The sequence below is a fragment of the Salmo salar genome, chromosome ssa14 (assembly GCF_905237065.1).
Source record: "Salmo salar chromosome ssa14, Ssal_v3.1, whole genome shotgun sequence".
NCBI classification, from domain to species: Eukaryota; Metazoa; Chordata; class Actinopteri; order Salmoniformes; family Salmonidae; genus Salmo; species Salmo salar.
This window is the reverse complement of record NC_059455.1, coordinates 83,535,994-83,555,983: the sequence shown is the minus strand read 5'-3', so window position 1 is coordinate 83,555,983 and position 19,990 is coordinate 83,535,994. Positions and strand designations below refer to the sequence as shown.

Here is a 19,990-nt window from a genome sequence, read left to right as displayed (position 1 = left end):
TATAGTGATTATTTTTTTGTGTATGGATGAATGATTTGTATGGGATGAGTAACAAATAACATTTCTACTTGTAATATACCATCCTGGAAGCATCATGAATTACATGTACAATGTTTACAAATATTGGAGTAAAACACGCTTATATTTTGGGTTGTGGTGGGGTGTGACAGTTAAACTAAGCTCATGAGGCATTTATACGTTATATTCAACAATAAATCCGTTTTAATTCATTTATAAGTCCAAAAATTATTGTAGCAACTGCAGATTGCCCCTTTAAAGGTGAAATCTGCAGTTCGTGGGCGATCATACGCCGGCCACTTGTGTAGTGTTTTCACTTTGAACGAAAACAAGGGGGTTGAGCCCTGAGCTGCCACAAAGATTATGGATATACTGACAAGATACATATCTCTCCGCCCTAACAATAAGACTCGTTGTCCACAAAGTGGCACAGTGGGCTGTCTATCTCCCGTCTATCCTTCCGTGGATTGGTGGATACATCTCGTTATTGTTTTTGTAACGTTCAATGAGGGTTGTCAATGTCAATTGTCTGTATTCAATGGAGAGAGATGCTATGCTTCTAACCTCATGCCATGGATATGCAAAGCCATCTCAGATAGTTTTTTTCTCATAGTTGCCGGGATTTCACGTCTTATATCAGTACACTTGTAACAATTTAAGCACTACGAAACTTATATTTGATCAAATAAACCTCACCCATTAATTTTGACCAAATCCAACACTCTCATTGACCTTCCTTGGTGGGTAAAACAGTGCTACCTGCTGGAGGGGAGACAGATTTTCCTCCGAGTTGGGCCTCAGCATCTTTAGTGTCTTAAGTTTTCATAACTGTGACCTTAATTGCCTACCGTCTGTACGCTGTTAATGTCTTAACGACCAACGACGATCAATATTAGTTATTTATTGTGAAGGCTGCTATCCTACTTGAAAATAAATGTAAAAGAAAAAATGGCCACTTTAGCTCCCACCGGCGCACGACCGTGATACCCAGTAGCGGTAGGAAGCACTTGAAGTCAGCAGGCATGTAGCTACAACACCAGTGCACTGGTCGCCGGCTTCTCTCGTCGTGCAGCCCAATCAGCCACGCCAAATGTTCTTGAGTGGCAAAGAATCTGCCAAATTAGCTGATTTGCTTTCCATACACCCACTCCTTTCAACACACCCACTCCGGGGCTGCAGCTACCCACACTTGCCTTTGGCTGGATTGTTGGGCTGTCTATGCAAGCTGCTGGGGGCAGGGCTTTCTCCTGTAGAGACCCATTTTTATATAACAGTCTGCCTATCCATGTGAGAGAAGCAGACTCAGTCTCAACCTTTGTCTTTACTGAAGACTCATCTCTTCAGTAGGTCCTATGATTGAGTGTAGTCTGGCCTAGTGGTGCGAAGGTGAACGGCAAGACACTGGAGTGATGAACCACCCTTGCTGGCTCTGCCTGACCGGCTCCCCTCTTTCTACTGGGATTCTCTGCCTCTGACCCTATTATGGGATCTGAGTAACTGGCTTACTAGTGCTCTTCCAAGCCGTCTTTAGGAGAGGCGCGTCACATCATGCCAAGGCTTTTTGCAATATACTATACTTGAGTGGGTTGAGTCACTGACATGATCTTCCTGTCCTGTTTTCCGCACCCTCGGGCTTGTGGGGTAGAAGAGATATTCGTGGTCTATACTCAGTCTTGTCCCAGGGTAGTAAGTTGGTGCTCTGTTGATATTTTTTATTGAACCTTTATTTAACTAGGCAAGTCATTGAAGAACAAATTCTTATTTACAATGACGGCCTACACCGGCCAAACCCGGACGACACTGGGCCAATTGTCCGCCACCCTATGGGACTCTCAATCACGGCCGGTTGTGATACAGCCTCTAGCACTGAGATGCAGTGCCTTAGACCGCTGCGCCACTCGAGAGCCCTGATATCCCTCTCGTGGTTTGGGGGCTGTGCTTTGGCAAAGTGGGTGGGGTTATATCCTTCCTGGTTGGCCCTGTCCGGGGGTATCGTCGGACAGGGCCACAGTGTCCCCCCCCCTCAGCCTACAGTATCTATGCTGCAATAGTCTATGTGTCAGGGGGCTAGGGTCAGTCTGTTCTCTCTGGTGTAATTCTCCTGCATTTAAATGGGGCTGATATAATGTTGATTCGATCACTGAAAAAACAATCTATATAGTGAAAACTAATGGGGCGAACTCAGTGAGATTCAATCTCTTGTGTCTCTGCGTGGCATGACATTTCTTCTGTGCGGCAGTCCTGGAGGAAGTGTGCAGTTTGGAGGGAACATTGCTTGCAACCTGATGTTACACCACCAGAAACAAACTGAGTAGATGAAGCCAACAAGCATCATTCTCTGTTCTTGGATCTGAATCAACTCGACCCCAAAAGAGAAAAATAAATGAGAAAAAGACTGCTGATGACTAATCCATAAACTGGATAACATTGGAATTACACTGAACAAAAATATACATGCAACAATTTAAAATATTTAACTGAGTTACAGTTAATAAGGAAATCAGTCAATTGAAATACATGCATTAGGCCCTAATCTATGGATTTCACATGACTGGGAATAGAGATAAACTCTTAGAAAAAAAGGTGCTAAGTAAAACCATACAGGGTCCTTCAGTGTGTCCCCATAGGGGAACCCTTTTTTTGTGCTGGGTAGAACTCTTTGCAGAGGGTTTTTATCTAGAACCCTCTATGTAGGGTTCCTGAAAGAACCCCCTGTATGAATGGATCTACCAAGAACCATTTTATAATCTAAAGGTTCTTCCTAGAACTATCTATGAATAGCTCTGCCAAGAACCCTTTTTTCTTTGGAGGGTTCTTCGTAGAACGGTTCCGTTCTATTAGCCTTTGAAATTGTATTATTTTAGACAATACATTACATATATCATAATGCCTTTCTTTGAGGGCCTAGTTAAACCCTAACACTGTGGTATTAGGAATCTCCTGTTTTACAGGCCACATCAGGCATGCAAGTCACATTATGCTGGCTTGCAAAGTGATGTGTAATTCCTAATTGAATCCAGCCAAAGTTAGGATATCCAACAAGTGGAATTGTCAATCACCCACAACCTGCATTCGGAATGACTGGCAGGGTAGGGAAGATTGAATACTGAGACTACCTCAATCATCTAAACTGGAACAACCATCTCATTAACAGGTGCAATAAATCCAACAGATTGGATTAATTTAGAAAACTGTATGTTATTTATCTTTGTGCAGCATAAAATGTATTGACCAATCAATGTACATGCAAAAACCCAGATACAGTATTACAGTAAAACAAATAATTCTGAAAATCTCCCTGCATGCTGGGAAATATTGTATATGGTTCAATGAGAACACTTCTTGCCTTCCAAAGAATCCTTCTTGCCTCCCAAAAAATCATCAAAGAGCCCTTTCTTGCAAAAATTTTTCTTAGGATGTTAAAGGTTCTAGGTAGAACTCTTTGCCTTACAAAGAACCCTTGTGGAACCCTTTTTTCTAAGAGCGTACGTATCTGTTGGTCACAGATACCTTAATAAAAAGGAAGGGGCGTGGATCAGAAAACCAGTCAGAATCTGGTGGACCACCCTTTGCCTCATGCAGCGCAACACACCTCCTTCACATAGAGTTGACCAGGCTGTTGATGTTGTCCCACACCTCTTCAAGGGCTGTGCAAAGTTGGAGGATATTGGCAGAAACCGTCAATCCAGAGCATCCCAGACATGCTCAATGGGTGGCATGTCTGGTGAGTATGCAGGCCATGGAAGAACTGGGACATTTTCAGCTTCCAGAAAATGTGTACAGATCATTGTGAGAATTGGGGCATGCATTATCATGCTGAAACATGAGGTGATGGCGGTGGATGGATGGCACAACAATGGGCCTCAGGATCTCATCACAGTATCTCTGTACATTCAAATTGTCAATCTATAAAATGCTAGTGTGTTCATTGTCCGTAACTTATGCCTGTCCATACCATAACCCCACCGCCACCATGGGGCACTCTGTTCGTAACGTTGTCATCAACAAACTGCTCGCCCACTCGAAGCCGGGATTCATCCGTGAAAAGTACACTTCTCCAAACATGCCAGTGGCCATCGAAGGTGAGCATTTGCACACTGAAGTCAGTTACGACACTGAACTGCAGTCAGGTCAAGACCCTGGTAAGGACGAGAAGGACACAGATTAGCTTCCCTGAAATGGGAAAACCTACAGTTTCATCAGCTGTCCGGGTGGCTGGTCTCCGACAATCCCACAGGTGAAGAAGCTGCATGTGGAGGTCCTGGGCTGGCGTGGTTACACGTGGTCTGCGGTTGTGAGGCTGGTTGGACGTACTTCCAAATTCTCTAAAACAACGTTGGAGGCGGCTTATGGTAGAGAAATTAACATTCACTTCTCTGGCAACAGCTCTGGTGGACATTCCTGCAGTCAGCATGCCAATTGTTGTGTGACAAAACTGCACATTTATAGTGGCATTTTATTGTCTCAGGCACAAGGTGCACCTGTGTAATGATCATGCTGTTTAATCAGCTTCTTGATATGCCACACCTGTCAGGAGGATGGATTATCTTGGCAAAGGAGAAATGCTCACTAACATGGATGTAAACAAATTTGTGCACAGAATTTGAGAGAAAAAAGCTTTTTGTGCATCTAGAAAATGTCTGGAATCTTTTATTTCAGCTCATGAAACCAACACTTTACATGTTGCGTTCATATTTTGTTCTGTGTTTAATTTAAATATTGAAATAGCATGGGTGACCGAGAAAAACTAATTGATTGGCTGACTGAGAAAAACTATTTAAGCTCAAGTGGCAAACAATAATGCAAGCACTAGTCATTGTTTGTGTGTCTGTAAGTAGTTGTTTGTATGTATAAGTTTGTATATGGAGTAAAAAAATACAAATAATAGAATGATGGCCCTGTTGCCAGGTCTCTCACCTCCAGGTCACAAACTGTTATGTGGTGGTCCTGGTTCCCACCTTTCACCCCCTACTAGGTGGTCATCAGAGCCGCAGTGCATCCTTACGGCCCTGCTACAGAGGGTCCAGTCTCAATGGCTCACACGCAAGTTCATTCTATCTTGTGAATTGAAATATTGAGAAATACAGTTGATGTGGGTGGTTTCTTGTGTAGCAGGTAGAATGTTACATGGACACTGGTGAAGGGTTAGGAGGGCTGTCAACATCTATGGCTGACTGTTTCCTCCATCCAGCAGGTCCAAGCTATCCTGTGCATTACAGGTTGATGTTGAGAAAACATGAAAGAAATTGTTACTTCAATAGTACAAAGTAGTACACTTCAATAGTACACAGTAGTACACTTCAACAATACACAGTAGTACACTTCGATAGTACACAGTACAATATAATGTCATATTCCTGAATACATCAGACTGTATCCTGTGCCAAATAAACGTTGATTTTGATTTGATAACAATATTGATGGAACAAGAGTACATTATAGTGAAAACGTGTGCACCATTTATGAATTCAACCACTTCTTCAATGCTCTCCAGGGTTGTGAATCGCCATCAATGCTCAGGTGACAACAGCTAAATGGGGGGGGGAAGACATTACCACCAAATAAGTCAGTGTCACACTCACAACAGTGTCCTTTACATACATAGGATGTGGTGTTGTGCTGTAACCAGTGTGTGGATTGCAAACCAATTTGATGTGCGAGCTCTGTCTAAAACCTGCATGTGATTCAATATCATCTGTCATATCCTGGATTGTAGTGTGACAGTGTCATTGGAAAGTGGGATTTCACTGACCTTTGTAGCAGCGGTTGGGCCTGAAACCTCTCGGCAAGCATCCACGACTGAGGGCATGACCAGCTTTTCAACTATAGTGAAAGGAGCCTGGCACTTGGAAATGTTATGAGAGAGGAAGTACGAAACCTTCAGTAAACTCTCGTCTGTGAAATGAATGTGCAGCATTTTTGTTTGGTTGGTCATCTCTTTTTTTTCTTCTTTTTTATTATCTGGCTTATCCTTGAAATGTGGATGCTTTGTTTCTAAATGTCTGCACATTTGCAGGCTGCACAGCAGTGTGTGTGTGTGTTTGGTGTAACTATACTTTTTATTTTTTAACCTTTGTTTAACTAGGCATGTCAGTTAAGAACAAATTCTTATTTACAATGACGGCCTACCAAAAGGAAAAAAATCCTCCTGCAGGGATAAAAAAATATACACTGCTCAAAAAAATAAAGGGAACACTTAAACAACACAATGTAACTCCAAGTCAGTCACACTTCTGTGAAATCAAACACTTAGGAGCAACACTGATTGACAATAAATTTCACATGCTGTTGTGCAAATGTAATAGACAGCAGGTGGAAATGATAGGCAATTAGCAAGACACCCCCAATAAAGGAGTGGTTCTGCAGGTGGGGACCACAGACCACTTCTCAGTTCCGATGCTTCCTGGCTGATGTTTTGGTCACTGTTGAATGCTGGCGGTGCTTTCACTCTAGTGGTAGCATGAGACGGAGTCTACAACCCACACAAGTGGCTCAGGTAGTGCAGCTCATCCAGGATGGCACGTCAATGCGAGCTGTGGCAAGAAGGTTTACTGTGTCTGTCAGTGTAGTGTCCAGAGCATGGAGGCGCTACCAGGAGACAGACCAGTACATCAGGAGGCGTGGAGGAGGCCGTAGAAGGGCAACAACCCAGCAGCAGGACCGCTACCTCCACCTTTGTGCAAGGAGGAGCAGGAGAAGCACTGCCAGAGCCCTGCAATATGACCTCCAGCAGGCCACAAATGTGCATGTGTCTGCTCAAACGGTCAGAAACAGGCTCCATGAGGGTGGTATGAGGGCCCGACGTCCACAGGTGGGGGTTGTGCTTACAGCCCAACACCGTGCAGGACGTTTGGCATTTGCCAGAGAACACCAAGATTGGCAAATTTGCCACTGGCGCCCTGTGCTCTTCACAGATGAAAGCAGGTTCACACTGAGCACATGTGACAGACGTGACAGAGTCTGGAGACGCCGTGGAGAACGTTCTGCTGCCTGCAACATCCTCCGCATGACCGGTTTGGCGGTGGGTCAGTCATGGTGTGGCATTTCTTTGGGGGGCCGCACAGCCCTCCATGTGCTCGCCAGAGGTAGCCTGACTGCCATTAGGTACCGAGATGAGATCCTCAGACCCCTTGTGAGACCATATACTGGTGCGGTTGGCCCTGGGTTCCTCCTAATGCAAGACAATGCTAGACCTCATGTGGCTGGAGTGTGTCAGCAGTTCCTGCAAGAGGAAGGTATTGATGCTATGGACTGGCCCGCCCGTTCCCCAGACCTGAATCCAATTGAGCACATCTGGGACATCATGTCTCGCTCCATCCACCAACGCCACATTGCACCACAGACTGTCCAGGAGTTGGCGGATGCTTTAGTCCAGGTCTGGGAGGAGATCCCTCAGGAGACCATCCGCTACCTCATCAGGAGCATGCCCAGGCGTTGTAGGGAGGTCATACAGGCACGTGGAGGACACACACACTACTGAGCCTCATTTTGACTTGTTTTAAGGACATTACATCAAAGTTGGATCAGCCTGTAGTGTGGTTTTCCACTTTAGTTTTGAGTGTGACTCCAAATCCAGACCTCCATGGGTTGATAAATTGGATTTCCATTGATTATTTTTGTGTGATTTTGTTGTCAGCACATTCAACGATGTAAAGAAAAAAGTATTTAATAAGATTATTTCTTTCATTCAGATCTAGGATGTGTTGTTTAAGTGTTCCCTTTATTTTTTTGAGCAGTATATATATACATTTGAAGTCGAAAGTTTCCATACACCTTAGCCAAATACATTTAAACTCAGTTTTTCATGCTTCCTGACATTTAATCCTAGTAAAAATTCCCTGTATTAGGTCAGTTAGGATCACCACTTTATATTAAGAATGTGAAATGTCAGAATAATAGTAGAGAGAAATATGTATTATTTAATATTTATTAATATTTACCTTCAGGCGTTTGGAAATTGCTCCTAAGGATGAACCAGACTTGCGGAGAGCCCCAATTTTTTCCTGAGGTCTTGGCTGATTTCTTTTGATTTTCCCATGATGTCAAGCAAAGAGGCACTGAGTTTGAAGGTAGGCCTTGAAATACATCCACAGGTACACCTACAATTGACTCAAATTATGTCAATTAGCCAAACGCCTGAAGGTATCAGAAGCTTCTAAAGCCCTGACATTTTCTGGAATTTTCCAAGCTGTTTAAAGGCACAGTTAACTTAGTGTATGTAAACTTCTGACCCACTGGAATTGTGATACATTGAGTTATAAGTGAAATAATCTGTCTGTAAACAATTGTTGGAAAAATGACTTGTGTCATGCACAAAGTCGATGTCCTAACCAACTTGCCAAAACTAAAACCAGAAAGAATTCCTCCACGGACCTACGCCGGTCCACAGACCAGGGTTTGAGAAAGGCTGGAATAGGCTATGGATAATTTTTCTGAGACTACACTAGGAACACTTGATATTGCAAGCCCAGCAGAGAATCAGGGATGAGGGGCATCATCGGGCACACATGAGAGACTATAATACTGTAAGCAACTAATTCTCAAACACTTAGCAGTATGACATTTAATTGATACAAATTACATGACCCTCTCCTGGACTAAATTACAAATTGCATAACCCTCCCCCATTTTCCTCTGGGTAACTATTGTGTACATTTTTTACCTCTCCCTTAGTTTGCAGTGACTTTCACTTCCTCTCCAACTCTGAGGCAGCAATGTCATTCGAGTAGCCAGGATTAGCCCAGAAGGCTAATATTTCACAACTATTCTTTCAAAATAATATTTATTGTAAGACACATATTGATGTATTCAGTCAATGGTGCCACCTGTCAATGATCGATTGTTTGGTGCCACCACCTTGTTTTCGTTCTAAGTGAAAACACTACACAAGAAGTAGGGCAGCATATGGTCGCCCACAACCTGCGGATTCTGGCTTTAAACAGAACATTTGTAGACATCCTCAATCTGGACAAAGTTCCTCATGGTTACACCCAGATTCCCTAAAACAGACTGTATTCCTTATCACTGTGTTTTGCAACACAAAACTAAATAGACTTATACAGCAGTCACTTTCACCAAACTGACTATGAAAACCATAGATGGCTATGCTGTATTAAGAAATGCTGCAATTTGTATGACAATAACTTTACAGCACAGTTAAGGACTCAGGTCACACAGAGGAATCCATCGTACTACAGACAACCGCAATAACAGTAATGCTGTACCTTACATAATTTCTCACTTTTTCCTTCCCTATATTCCACATTTCTCTGAATATGATTAATCGTTTTTGAAGTAACTCCTAGACTTATAAAGCAACTATTGTGATGAACACATTTGAGGGGAGTGAAGAATGTGTCATAGGAATGATTGGTATCAAAGGTTAAAGGAGGCCTATTTAAGTCCTTCATGTAGTTTGAGCTATTGTTAAGATCTAAATTAAATCTGAACTCAGCCCCTGAATGACTTCCAAGAGGTTAGGAGTCACCATAAAAGCAGAATCTGGTATCCTAGGTGACATCCCTGAGGTCATGTAAATTCAGCCATCGGTGGTTTCAAATGATAGAGATATGTAATATATGGCTCACTGAACCAAGTGGTCTTGATTTCCTTGATTAATGTTTTGACCAGGGGCCCAGAACACTTGGAGAATGAACAGATAAGCAAAAGTATTTATGCCTGCCTGCCTGCCTTTGACAAGGTTGGCAGATTGCTACGAACCTATCAGAGGAGCTTGTCTGTCTCCCCGTATGCATATTTCTGTCTATTGTTTGTCTATTAAAACTTTAAATATAGAAGTCGTTGTTGTTCTTCATTTTCCACACCTTGACCAAATTCCTGATTCCTGAGACTATAAGGTCTAGTGATCATTGTATTGATGTACAGACTGACATAATGAAAACCAAAGGGTCTATAAAGCCAACTGGTGCTATTGGAGATGGTAATATATTGTTAACTACTTCTGGATTCGTCACTGACCTAAGCTTCTGTTTAGTGCATTGTTGGCATACATGCGGAAATGAGATTAAGTTACTTATTTGTTATAAAAAGTGTGAGAATCAAATCTAGTGTATGAAGAGCAGTTTATTGGTCAAGGAGTCATGCAGTCACCCCATTGTGTAATCTCATCACAGGAAGTGTTTGGATCACTAAACTGAGAACAATATCAAGGCTAAGGTAAGTGAGATTTAAAAAAGAGAAAATCATTTTATATTAAACTATGCAATTAGAAATCACAAACTATAAGAATTAGTAAACAACAAATGTATTCAATTATTTGAATCTTAGTCAAGTAATTCAGAAGTCATATGAATTTAGATGCATTTGAAATTGAAAGTAAACTAAGACACCATGTTCGTGCTGTGGCAGCGTATTCGTAAATTCACTCTGGATTCTGGAGTGCCAGAGTGCGTTCAAAGTGTGCTCTGGGCTATCATAAATTCAGAGCGTTGTCAGATTGTTTGTAGGCTAAAGTCAGAGCATTTCGCTCTGGCACTCTCAAACCACCCTCATGTTTTTCCATCTCAATTTTGCTCATCTAAGGGTGCGTTACAAATGAACAATCTGACAGAACTGGCACTCCAGAGTGAATTTACAAACGTACCCGAAGATAAAGACAAAGAGTCCCGTGCGGCTCAGTTGGTAGAGCATGGTGTTTGCAACGCCAGGGTTGTGGGTTCGATTCCCACGGGGGACCAGTTCGAAAAATGTATGAAATGTATGCATTCACTACTGTAAGTCGCTCTGTATAAGAGCGTCTGCTAAATGACTAAAATGTAAATGAGTTGGAAATTCCACTTGGTATAATGATCAAGTAAACTAAAGAAAATAAACATCATACTCAACCTACAACAAAATTCCTCTAAATCGTAACCACTTGTTTAATCCCTATCCTTTAGATGTGGAGCATAGCTGCATTGGTGTTAGTGCTGACAGGGTCTGCCTCTTGCTACATCACCTGCCCTGGTGGGAAGGTCTGCTCTGATCAATCAACCTGTTGTTTGACTAAAGGAGGATACGCCTGCTGTCCAGTTCCCAATGTGAGTAACCAGGGTTCACATTAGGGCAGTTTGTAGCCTGGTCCCAGATCTGTTTGTCAGTACGGGGAAAAAAAGAAGAAAATGTATGAAATGTATGCATTCACTACTGTAAGTCGCTCTGGATAAGAGCGTCTGCTAAATGACTAAAATGTAAAAATGTAATGTCAACAGCCATAGCAATTGGCAGCACAAACATCTGGAACCAGACTAGGGAATTTCATCACACTAGTAAATGGGATTCTCAGCAGCACAAAGGTTGTAAATACTGGAAAAAGAAACCAGCATACTGGTACTGTTGTTTCCTTTTCTTTTGGATTACAAAACCAATATTTTAGTTGAAAGACCTTGGGTTTAAAAAGCTGTATGAGCAAAGACCCCATAAAGGTATTTTCACTGCATATCACCTTTTTTTCATGATGTTTTCCAGGCGGTGTGTTGCTCTGACATGGCCCACTGTTGCCCGTCAGGCTTCAACTGCAATGCCATCACCCAGAAGTGTGAGAAAGGCGACCATCCATGGAGCAGTGTGCCCATGCTGAACAAGGTGGCTGCAGAGGAACCAAGCTCTCCTGTCTCCGCTCCGCTCCAGTCTGACAGCAGCCCTGCCCAGAGCAATGCAGTGGAGAGCTCCATGGTCGGCAAGGTGCAATGTGACAACTATTATGCATTGTCCCGATGGCACCACCTGCTGCCACCACCCCACAGGCCTGTGGTTCTGCTGTCCGTACTCTCCTGTGAGTTGACTAGTGTTTCTCTGCTTGTAGTATGTTGGCTTGAAGGGCTCTTGTCAATTTGTAATAGTGTTATAGAGTAGCTGGCAGTATCAGGAATTAGTGACACTTTTGTTGTTATTGTATTATGTTTTATTACAGCTAAAAAACAAAACATACTACACAATAATTAGTTATTCATATTTTTCTAAACTGGATATTTTCTCAGAAATATTAAAAACAAGAATTTGAGAGCTGTGGTATGCAAAATGGGTATGCATGAAACAATATACTCAATATACGTTATACTTAATTCCAAAATGGTTATTGTCAATATACAGTGAGCTATAAAAGGATTGGGACAGTGACATTTGTTGTTGTTGTTTTGGCTCTGTACTCCAGCACTTTGGATTTTAAATTATACAATGACTATGAGGTTAAGGTGCAGACTGTCAGCTTTCATTTGAGGGTATTGTCATCTATATCGGTTCAACCGTTTAGAAATTACAGCAATTTTTGTACATAGTCCCCCCATTTCAGGGGACCAAAAATATAAGGTAGAATTTCACTTATATGTGTATTGAAGTAGTCAAAAGTGTAGTATTTGGTCCCATAATCCAAGCACACAATGATTACATCAAGCATGTGACTCTACAAACTTGTTTCAGATTATCGATTGTGTAATTTTAGAGTCACTTTTATTGCAAATAAGATTATAATATATTTCTAAACATTTCTACATTAATGTGGATCAAATGTGGACTATCCATGATTATGGATAGTCCTGAATAAATCGTGAATAGTGATGAGTTAGAAAGTTAGACGCACAAATATCATACCCCCAGAGCAAAAACAACAAATGTGTCACTGTCCCAATACTTCTGTAGCTCACTGTATCAACTTGTATACGTCTGTTTTTCCACAGGGTAGGTGCTGTCTAGATGGGTACCACTGCTGTCCCTACGGCTATGACTGTGACCCCACATACACTAAGTGTGTGAGGTACGGCAACCTGAGGTACCCTTTCGCTCCGAGGCAGGCCCCTTCAATGATCGAAGCCATCAAGGTCTCCAAACCGGAAAACAAGGTCCACGATCAGGTAGGTACCTATGTGTCACACTCACAGGCAACCAATGTTTGTGTAGGCAGTGGACATTGTTCTCTTTCTGTGTTTGTTATTGTGCCATTCAAGTCAGTCTAAGAGAAAATCACTTTTGATTCCCACCTTATGGGCATTAAAAATAATAATGAATAGAGAATGATTTCCTGCACACTGGTATGCTATTACATTTTACCCTGTGAGAGTAGTTAGTAATGTAATCACATTATTCCCACGCAACCAGATACTCAGATGTGCGAGTTGTTTTAACATGTTGAACCCCTGAGTAGAACATTGATGGTGTGGTTCTCTTGTTTCCCTCGTCTTTTAGCAGGTCTCATGGACAGCTCTAGTTCAGGCCGCTGACAGCCCGCCACAGGCTGGAGTCACTCACTGTGACACTAAATTCTATTGTCCTTCTGCAACCAGCTGCTGCAAGGGACCTAATGGCAAATGGGGATGTTGCCCATTCCCACTGGTAAATATACTGAGTGTTGGGTGTACTGTAGAGGGGATTTAATACAACTGACATTAAATACCACTCAGCTATCATTTGATAAAGTAGTATATCAATGTTATGTAGGTAGAGCATGTTTAATAATGTAATGAACATTTTATCTGTAGTGCACGTACAGAGCAGTGTGAAATGTTTTAATCAAATCAAATGTTATTTGTCACATGCGCTGAATACAACAGGTAAGTAAGAAAGTAAGAAATAAAAGTAAGAAATGATTAAAGAGCAGCAGTAAAATAACAATAGCGAGGCTATATACAGTTGAAGTCGGAAGTTTACATCACTTAGGTTGGAGTCATTAAAACTCGTTTTTCAACCACTCCAAACATTTCTTGTTAACAAACTATAGTTTTGGCAAGTCGGTTAGGACATCATTTTCCCAACAATTATTTACAGACAGATTATTTCACTTATAATTCACTGTATCCCAATTCCAGTGGGTCAGAAGTTTACATACACTAAGTTAACTGTGCCTTTAAACAGCTTGGAAAATTCCAGAAAATTATGTCATGGCTTTAGAAGCTTCTGATAGGCCAATTGACATAATTTGAGTCAATTGGAGGTGTACCTGTGGATGTATTTCAAGGCCTACCTTCAAACTCAGTGCATCTTTGCTTGACATAATGGAAAAATCCAAAGAAATCAGCCAAGACCTCAGAAAGAAAATTGTAGACATCCACAAGTCTGGTTCATCCTTGGGAGCAATTTCCAAATGCCTGAAGGTACCACGTTCATCTGTACAAACAATAGTACGCAAGTATTAACACCATGGGCCCACGCAGCTGTCATACCGCTCAGGAAGGAGATGCGTTCTGTCTCCTAGAGATAAACGTACTTTGGTGCGGAAAGTGCAAAACAATCCCAGAACAACAGCAAAGGACCTTGTGAAGATGCTGGAGGAAACCGGTACAAAAGTATCTATATCCACAGTAAAACAAGTCCTATATCGGCATAACCTGAAAGGCCGCTCAGCAAGGAAGAAGCCACTGCTCTAAAACCACCATAAAAAAGCCAGACTACGGTTTACAACTGCACATGGGGACTAAGATCATACTTTTTGGCCAAACGTCCTCTGGTCTGGTGAAACAAAAATAGAACTGTTTGGCCATAATGACCATCATTATGTTTGGAGGAAAAGGGGGAGGCTTGCAAGCTGAAGAACACCATCCCAACCGTGAAGCACGGGGGTGGCAGCGTCATGTTGTGGGGGTGCTTTGCTGCAGGAGGGACTGGTGCACTTCACAAAATAGATGGCATCATGAGGCAGGACAATTATGTGGATGTATTGAAGCAACATCTCAAGACATCAGTCAGGAAGTTAAAGCTTGGTCGCAAATGGGTCTTCCAAATGGACAATGACCCCAAGCATACTTCCAAAGTTGTGGCAAAATGGCTTAAGGACAACAAAGTCAAGGTATTGGAGTGGCCATCACAAAGCCCTGACCTCAATCCTATAGAAAATGTGTGGGTAGAACTGAAAAAGCATGTGCGAGCAAGGAGGCCTACGAACCTGACACAGTTACACCAGCTCTGTCAGGAGGAATGGGCCAAAGTTCACCCAACTTATTGTGGGAAGCTTGTGGAAGGCTACCAAAAGTGTTTAACCCAAGTTAAACAATTTAAAGGCAATTCTACCAAACACTAATTGAGTGTATGTAAACTTCTGACCAACTGGGAATGTGATGAAAGAAATAAAAGCTGAAATAAGTCATTCTCTCTACTATTATTCTGACATTTCACATTCTTAAAATAAAGTGGTGATCCTAACTGACCTAAGACAGGGTATTGTTACTAGAATTAAATGTCAGGAATTGTGAAAAACGGAGTTTAAATGTATTTGGCTAAGGTGTATGTAAACTTCCGACTTCAGCTGTACAGGGGGCACCGGTTAGTTGAGGTAATTGAGGTAATATGTACATGTAGGTAGAGTTATGACATTAAGATCTTGTGCAATATTACGCAGATGTTATATTACTATCATGTTCTGAGACCTATTTTTAATTTTTAGGCGAAGTGTTGTGCGGATGGCCTGCATTGCTGTGAATATGGATACACCTGTGACCCAAACTCATACAAGTGCAGGAAATGGTACTCTCAGATTCCTTCAGGTCTGAAGGATGAGGCTAATCAGGACTGACACTATTTCAAATTGTTTATGATCTTGTCACTGTACTGACATTGGATTGTACCTTTTGTGAATGCATTGCAATTTAACCTTGCACTGATGAATACAAGAATGTTGAATCATGTCACCCAATCATTAAAATGTTTCCTTGTTGAGTATTTAGTGTATCATTCCTTATGGGTTATCAATCTCCACTGGCTAAATTGTATCAGTCATATATCTATGTACAGTATGGGTGTGTTCGTAAATTCATTCTGGAGCGCATGGGTGTGCTCAAGGTGCGCTCTGGGCGATCATAAATTCAGAGCGCTGTCAGATTGTCAGTTCCTACATTCAGAGTGCACACTGGACGCTTTGGCCAAGGAATAGGGTTGATCCTAGCATTCTGACCTCACAACTGCAGTCAAGCACCCAAGCTAACTGGCTAACTTTGGCTAGCTAACGTACTTCCAGACACATATGAGAGAACACCTCAGTGTGACCATTTTACTCAGCCTATCAGAGCTGGTTAGGTTGTTTTCATGTTATCCAGAGCGTTGGTAACTGTAACTGTACTGCTGGCATCAATTTCATTACGCTTTTTTTGCCAACGTTTACTGACACCGGCCTTATTCAACGGGTGTTGAGCGTTCGTAAATTCATCAGTCATTCTGCGCTCTGGCACACAGACAAGAGTGCTCTGAAATCGGAGAAGATAGCCAGAGTGAATTTACGAACGCACCATATGTATTATCCATGCTCCTCACTCTCTGAGCCATTGACTGTATTATACGTGAAGCTCTGAGCACGTGGATTGGCGTTACTATGGTAATAACATCAAGTAGCTAACTTTAGTGTTTACGTATCCACGGCTAGCTACTAGCCAACAATCCTGCCCCCTATCTACAATGGCTGAAATGTCTGCTATGAATAGAAAATTTATTCAGAATCTCGCTGAAACTCTTTCTAAACACGTCAAACACTGTAAGTATGAGTTTTGATAGCTAACGTTAGTTGGCAGAGATAGTCTACCTTGTATGCTGAGATAGCTACGTTACAGTAACGTTTAGCAGAACTTCTAAAAAGAAAAGCTAGCTAGCCAACTACCTAGTTTCTACTTATCTGCATTTATCTAGCTACAGTAGCTATATATCTAATAACAAAACGTGCAAACAAAAGAAAAGTTAATAGCTAGCTATTGTTTCCTAGCTCCTCCAACCAAAACTCACCTTCCATTGAACGTGTTGGCACCACTGTTTACGTGACAGATGGGGGGCGCTATAATCTTGCTTTGTTGAGATCATGTCAAAGTATGTCCTGTGTTTATGCAAATTAATAAAATCACATATCAGTCTATGTAAACTGAAATGATGCATATGGAAGCAGTACTAACACTAAACAGAAACGGAGTGTCTGATCCGACTATTCAATGGACTCCTGGGGGATCAGAGTGACAGGAGGATAGGGAATGGCCTGGACTGAGGGAAATTCAGGAATATTCTGCACAACACCTTTGGAATGACTGATGATATGATCATGGATAGAGGTAGGTGTGTCTCTTTTGTCACATGAAACAGAATGTCATAAGGTGAATGCACCAATTTGTAAGTCGCTCTGGATAAGAGCGTCTGCTAAATGACGTAAATGTAAATGTAAGCATCAAATAAAGTATGATACTGATGTGGTAAGGTATCACCAATTTTTTTTAATTATATTCCAGTCTTTTGCGCATTTGACAAGGACAACGACAGCTACGTCAGTGTGAAAGAGTGGATTGAGGGACTATCATTCTTTCTCCATGGGGCATTGGATAAAAAATAAAGTTTAAGAAAGCTATAAAGTGTATCATGTAGGCTTTTTGACTGTTATCTACGACATTACTATCCATGTATTGACTCTGACCCCCATTTGGTTTTCACAGCTTTGATGTGTATGACTTGGGTACATTTCCCAGAAAGAGATGTTCCACATGCTGAAGAACAGCCTGATCAGACAGCCCAGGGGAGGACCCAGACGAGGGCATCACTGACCTGCTGGTGATCACGCTCAAGAAGATGGTAATGACAAAATGTTTATCTTCATTTTCATCAAGTTAAACCAGGCTGAATGCTGTGCTACCTATTGTTTAACCTGCCAGGCTAACTGCATTGTACCCTGTGTTTACAATCACTGTTTAACTTGGCCACAATTGACCAATTCATGTTTCAGATTAAATATACTGTCTGAACATAAAATATCAATGAGTTGTTTCCTTCCTCAGGACCATGACAGCAGACTGTCCTATGCAGACTTGGAAAAGGATGTGAGAGATGAGAATCTATTGCTTGAGGCTTTTGGAACCTGCCTTCACGATGCCAAGGTGACCCTTGAAGTTAAGACTGTAAAAACAGTCGGTCGTATAGTTATTGGACAATAATAAAATATTGGACAATATTTTGCCATTGTCTGACATGTTCCTTCCTTTTGTGTTACAGAGCATATTGGCATTTGAGCAGCATGCATTCCAGGATCCACTTGAGCATTAAGGACATCACTAAGTTATTCATTTTCATAACACCATTTTTTATTTTTTATAAACAAAAATCTGCTCATACACTGATGGGAAATATATAAATAAAACATGTTGAGGAAATATGATGTTCCGTTTGAATGGTGTAAATGTAGGAACTTGCTAATGTCCACCTCATTCCCTGTGAGAAGCAGTCTTTCAGGACAGGTCTGTTAGATCCTCCTCCGAGGCTTTGCGGACTTTGTCTTCTTCTCTGCTGGCTTGACTTCAGGAACTGATGCAACCTGACAACAAGGAAAGAAATGAATTTACTGTAGTGTAGTATGACTCTTCAATGATATGAAATTGTGAGTGAACAATTTTAAGAAGCAAATGACCACGAATATACCTTTTTCAATGTATTTCTGATCATGTTGGCTGTTATGTTCAATGACTCGTCTGCCATATCCATCTTAGGCCGGTCTGGTAGTTTTGGTCCAATGAGGGTTTCATTTTTGTCCACGAAGCCAAAAAGTGAGTCTTTATTCGTTTCTACTATTTTCCGTTTTCTGTTCTCCAAATGGGTGGTCCTCGGTATGAATCTTGGGGGTGCTGCAGGGGGTGGATTCTTACTCAGTCTTTTCACTATTCCTCTGTCTCCCCCAGAAGAGGATGGAACGCTGCTTACACTGGGTGCCAGCTGCTGTTTAATATTTATGGCATTATGCAATGACCCCATTTTGTCCTCTGTTGGAATAGTCCTGCATTGGTTTGCCTGATAACTATACGACCGATCATAAGGTGGGGCATGTCTGTAAGGAAGAAACTCCTGTGGGGGTAAAGGCAATAAGGGAAATCCTAAATAATGGCCTTGGCTGGTACTCGAAGTCTCTCCCTTATTGCTGGTATCACTGGATCTCTGATCATCACCTGAGGAAGTCCTGGCTGTGGTAGCAACTGTATATGAAGACATGGGCTTTTTGCTCTCTTCATCCCCCTGGTCCTGTTCCTGTTCCTTTGCTTCTCAACCAACAAAGAATAATCATACATGTCAACTAACTACATCATAATAATCATTCTTACATTGGGAATGACATACCTGAGATAGTTCTGATAATATTCTACTAGCACAACATCTGTACCTTTATTTTGAGTCATCGTGTTCACATATCGTCTCCTGTCTTGCAGCTTTAGTCTGGTGTCCTCCACCGTCTCATACTCTGGGGCATAACACACATGTAGTAAACCTCCAAAGAAACTCTTCTCATCCATGTGCCGTTTGGCCGCCCTGAAACACAATTACTTTAAAGTGTAACTGGCTGAGACAGGTGGTCTACCAGCTTGTGTACAACTAGGCTAGATAAAACTAGGGCCTGAAGTTTTTCCTGATCAGGTTACATGATGGTCAGGGGAAATACCTGTCCCTGTCTATCTCATCCTAACCTATAAAACCTGTCCTAACCTTGCACTGGTGAGTTTCTGGAACTTGACGAGGTAGACCTCTGTGAATTGCTCTGCAGGGTACTCATCCAGCACCCTGTACTCATCCACAGCCCCGTACAGCGCAGAGAGCTCGATCAGTTCTGTCATCACCCCGATGGCTGGGACTCCTTGCAACATCAGGTAACGAGACTCCAAGTTGATGGTGTACACCTACATGGGCAATATTGCACGGGTTAGAAATACAATAAATTGTATCTATCAATCAACCAAATACATTCGATTTCTAGCTAGCTAATTCGCTAGCTCATTTGGCCAAGTATTGAGCATGGATACAGCATTTCGCTGAAGGAAACGATATTCCTACCTTAACTGCTTTAGGTCTCCTCCCTTCTCTATACTTCGGTCGTGAGGGGCAAATCTTTTGCTGCTCATGATGTTTATAAACCTCTGGAGTGCTCCAACATGAGCTGTTGGTAAATCCTGCCATGTTTGCGAATTACAACAAAACCAAACCGGAAGTAGTTTCCCAGACGACAATAATCGGATCTGAGCTCATCGATGTCTCTGTGAAAAAC

At 41.9% G+C, this 19,990-nt stretch overlaps 1 protein-coding gene and 1 pseudogene across 2 annotated transcripts; one reads left to right on the top strand and one right to left on the bottom strand.

The window, feature by feature from the left end:
- Positions 1-9,995: 9,995 nt before the first annotated feature.
- On the top strand, positions 9,996-15,663 carry LOC106570451 (progranulin-like; annotated as a pseudogene).
- Positions 15,664-18,025: 2,362 nt separating this feature from the next.
- rbm48 (RNA binding motif protein 48) lies at positions 18,026-19,975 on the bottom strand. Of its 2 annotated transcripts, XM_014142769.2 has the most exons (5): positions 19,780-19,975; positions 19,435-19,625; positions 19,115-19,260; positions 18,382-18,992; positions 18,026-18,277 (listed from the first exon to the last, which is right to left on the bottom strand). In XM_014142769.2, the coding sequence occupies exons 1-5, from the start codon at positions 19,900-19,902 to the stop codon at positions 18,206-18,208; spliced, it is 1,143 nt and encodes a 380-aa protein (XP_013998244.1). In that variant the 5' UTR covers positions 19,903-19,975; the 3' UTR covers positions 18,026-18,205. The 2 variants fall into 2 exon arrangements, with proteins under 2 accessions (XP_013998244.1, XP_013998246.1); XM_014142771.2 differs by lacking the exon at positions 18,382-18,992.
- Positions 19,976-19,990: the final 15 nt, after the last annotated feature.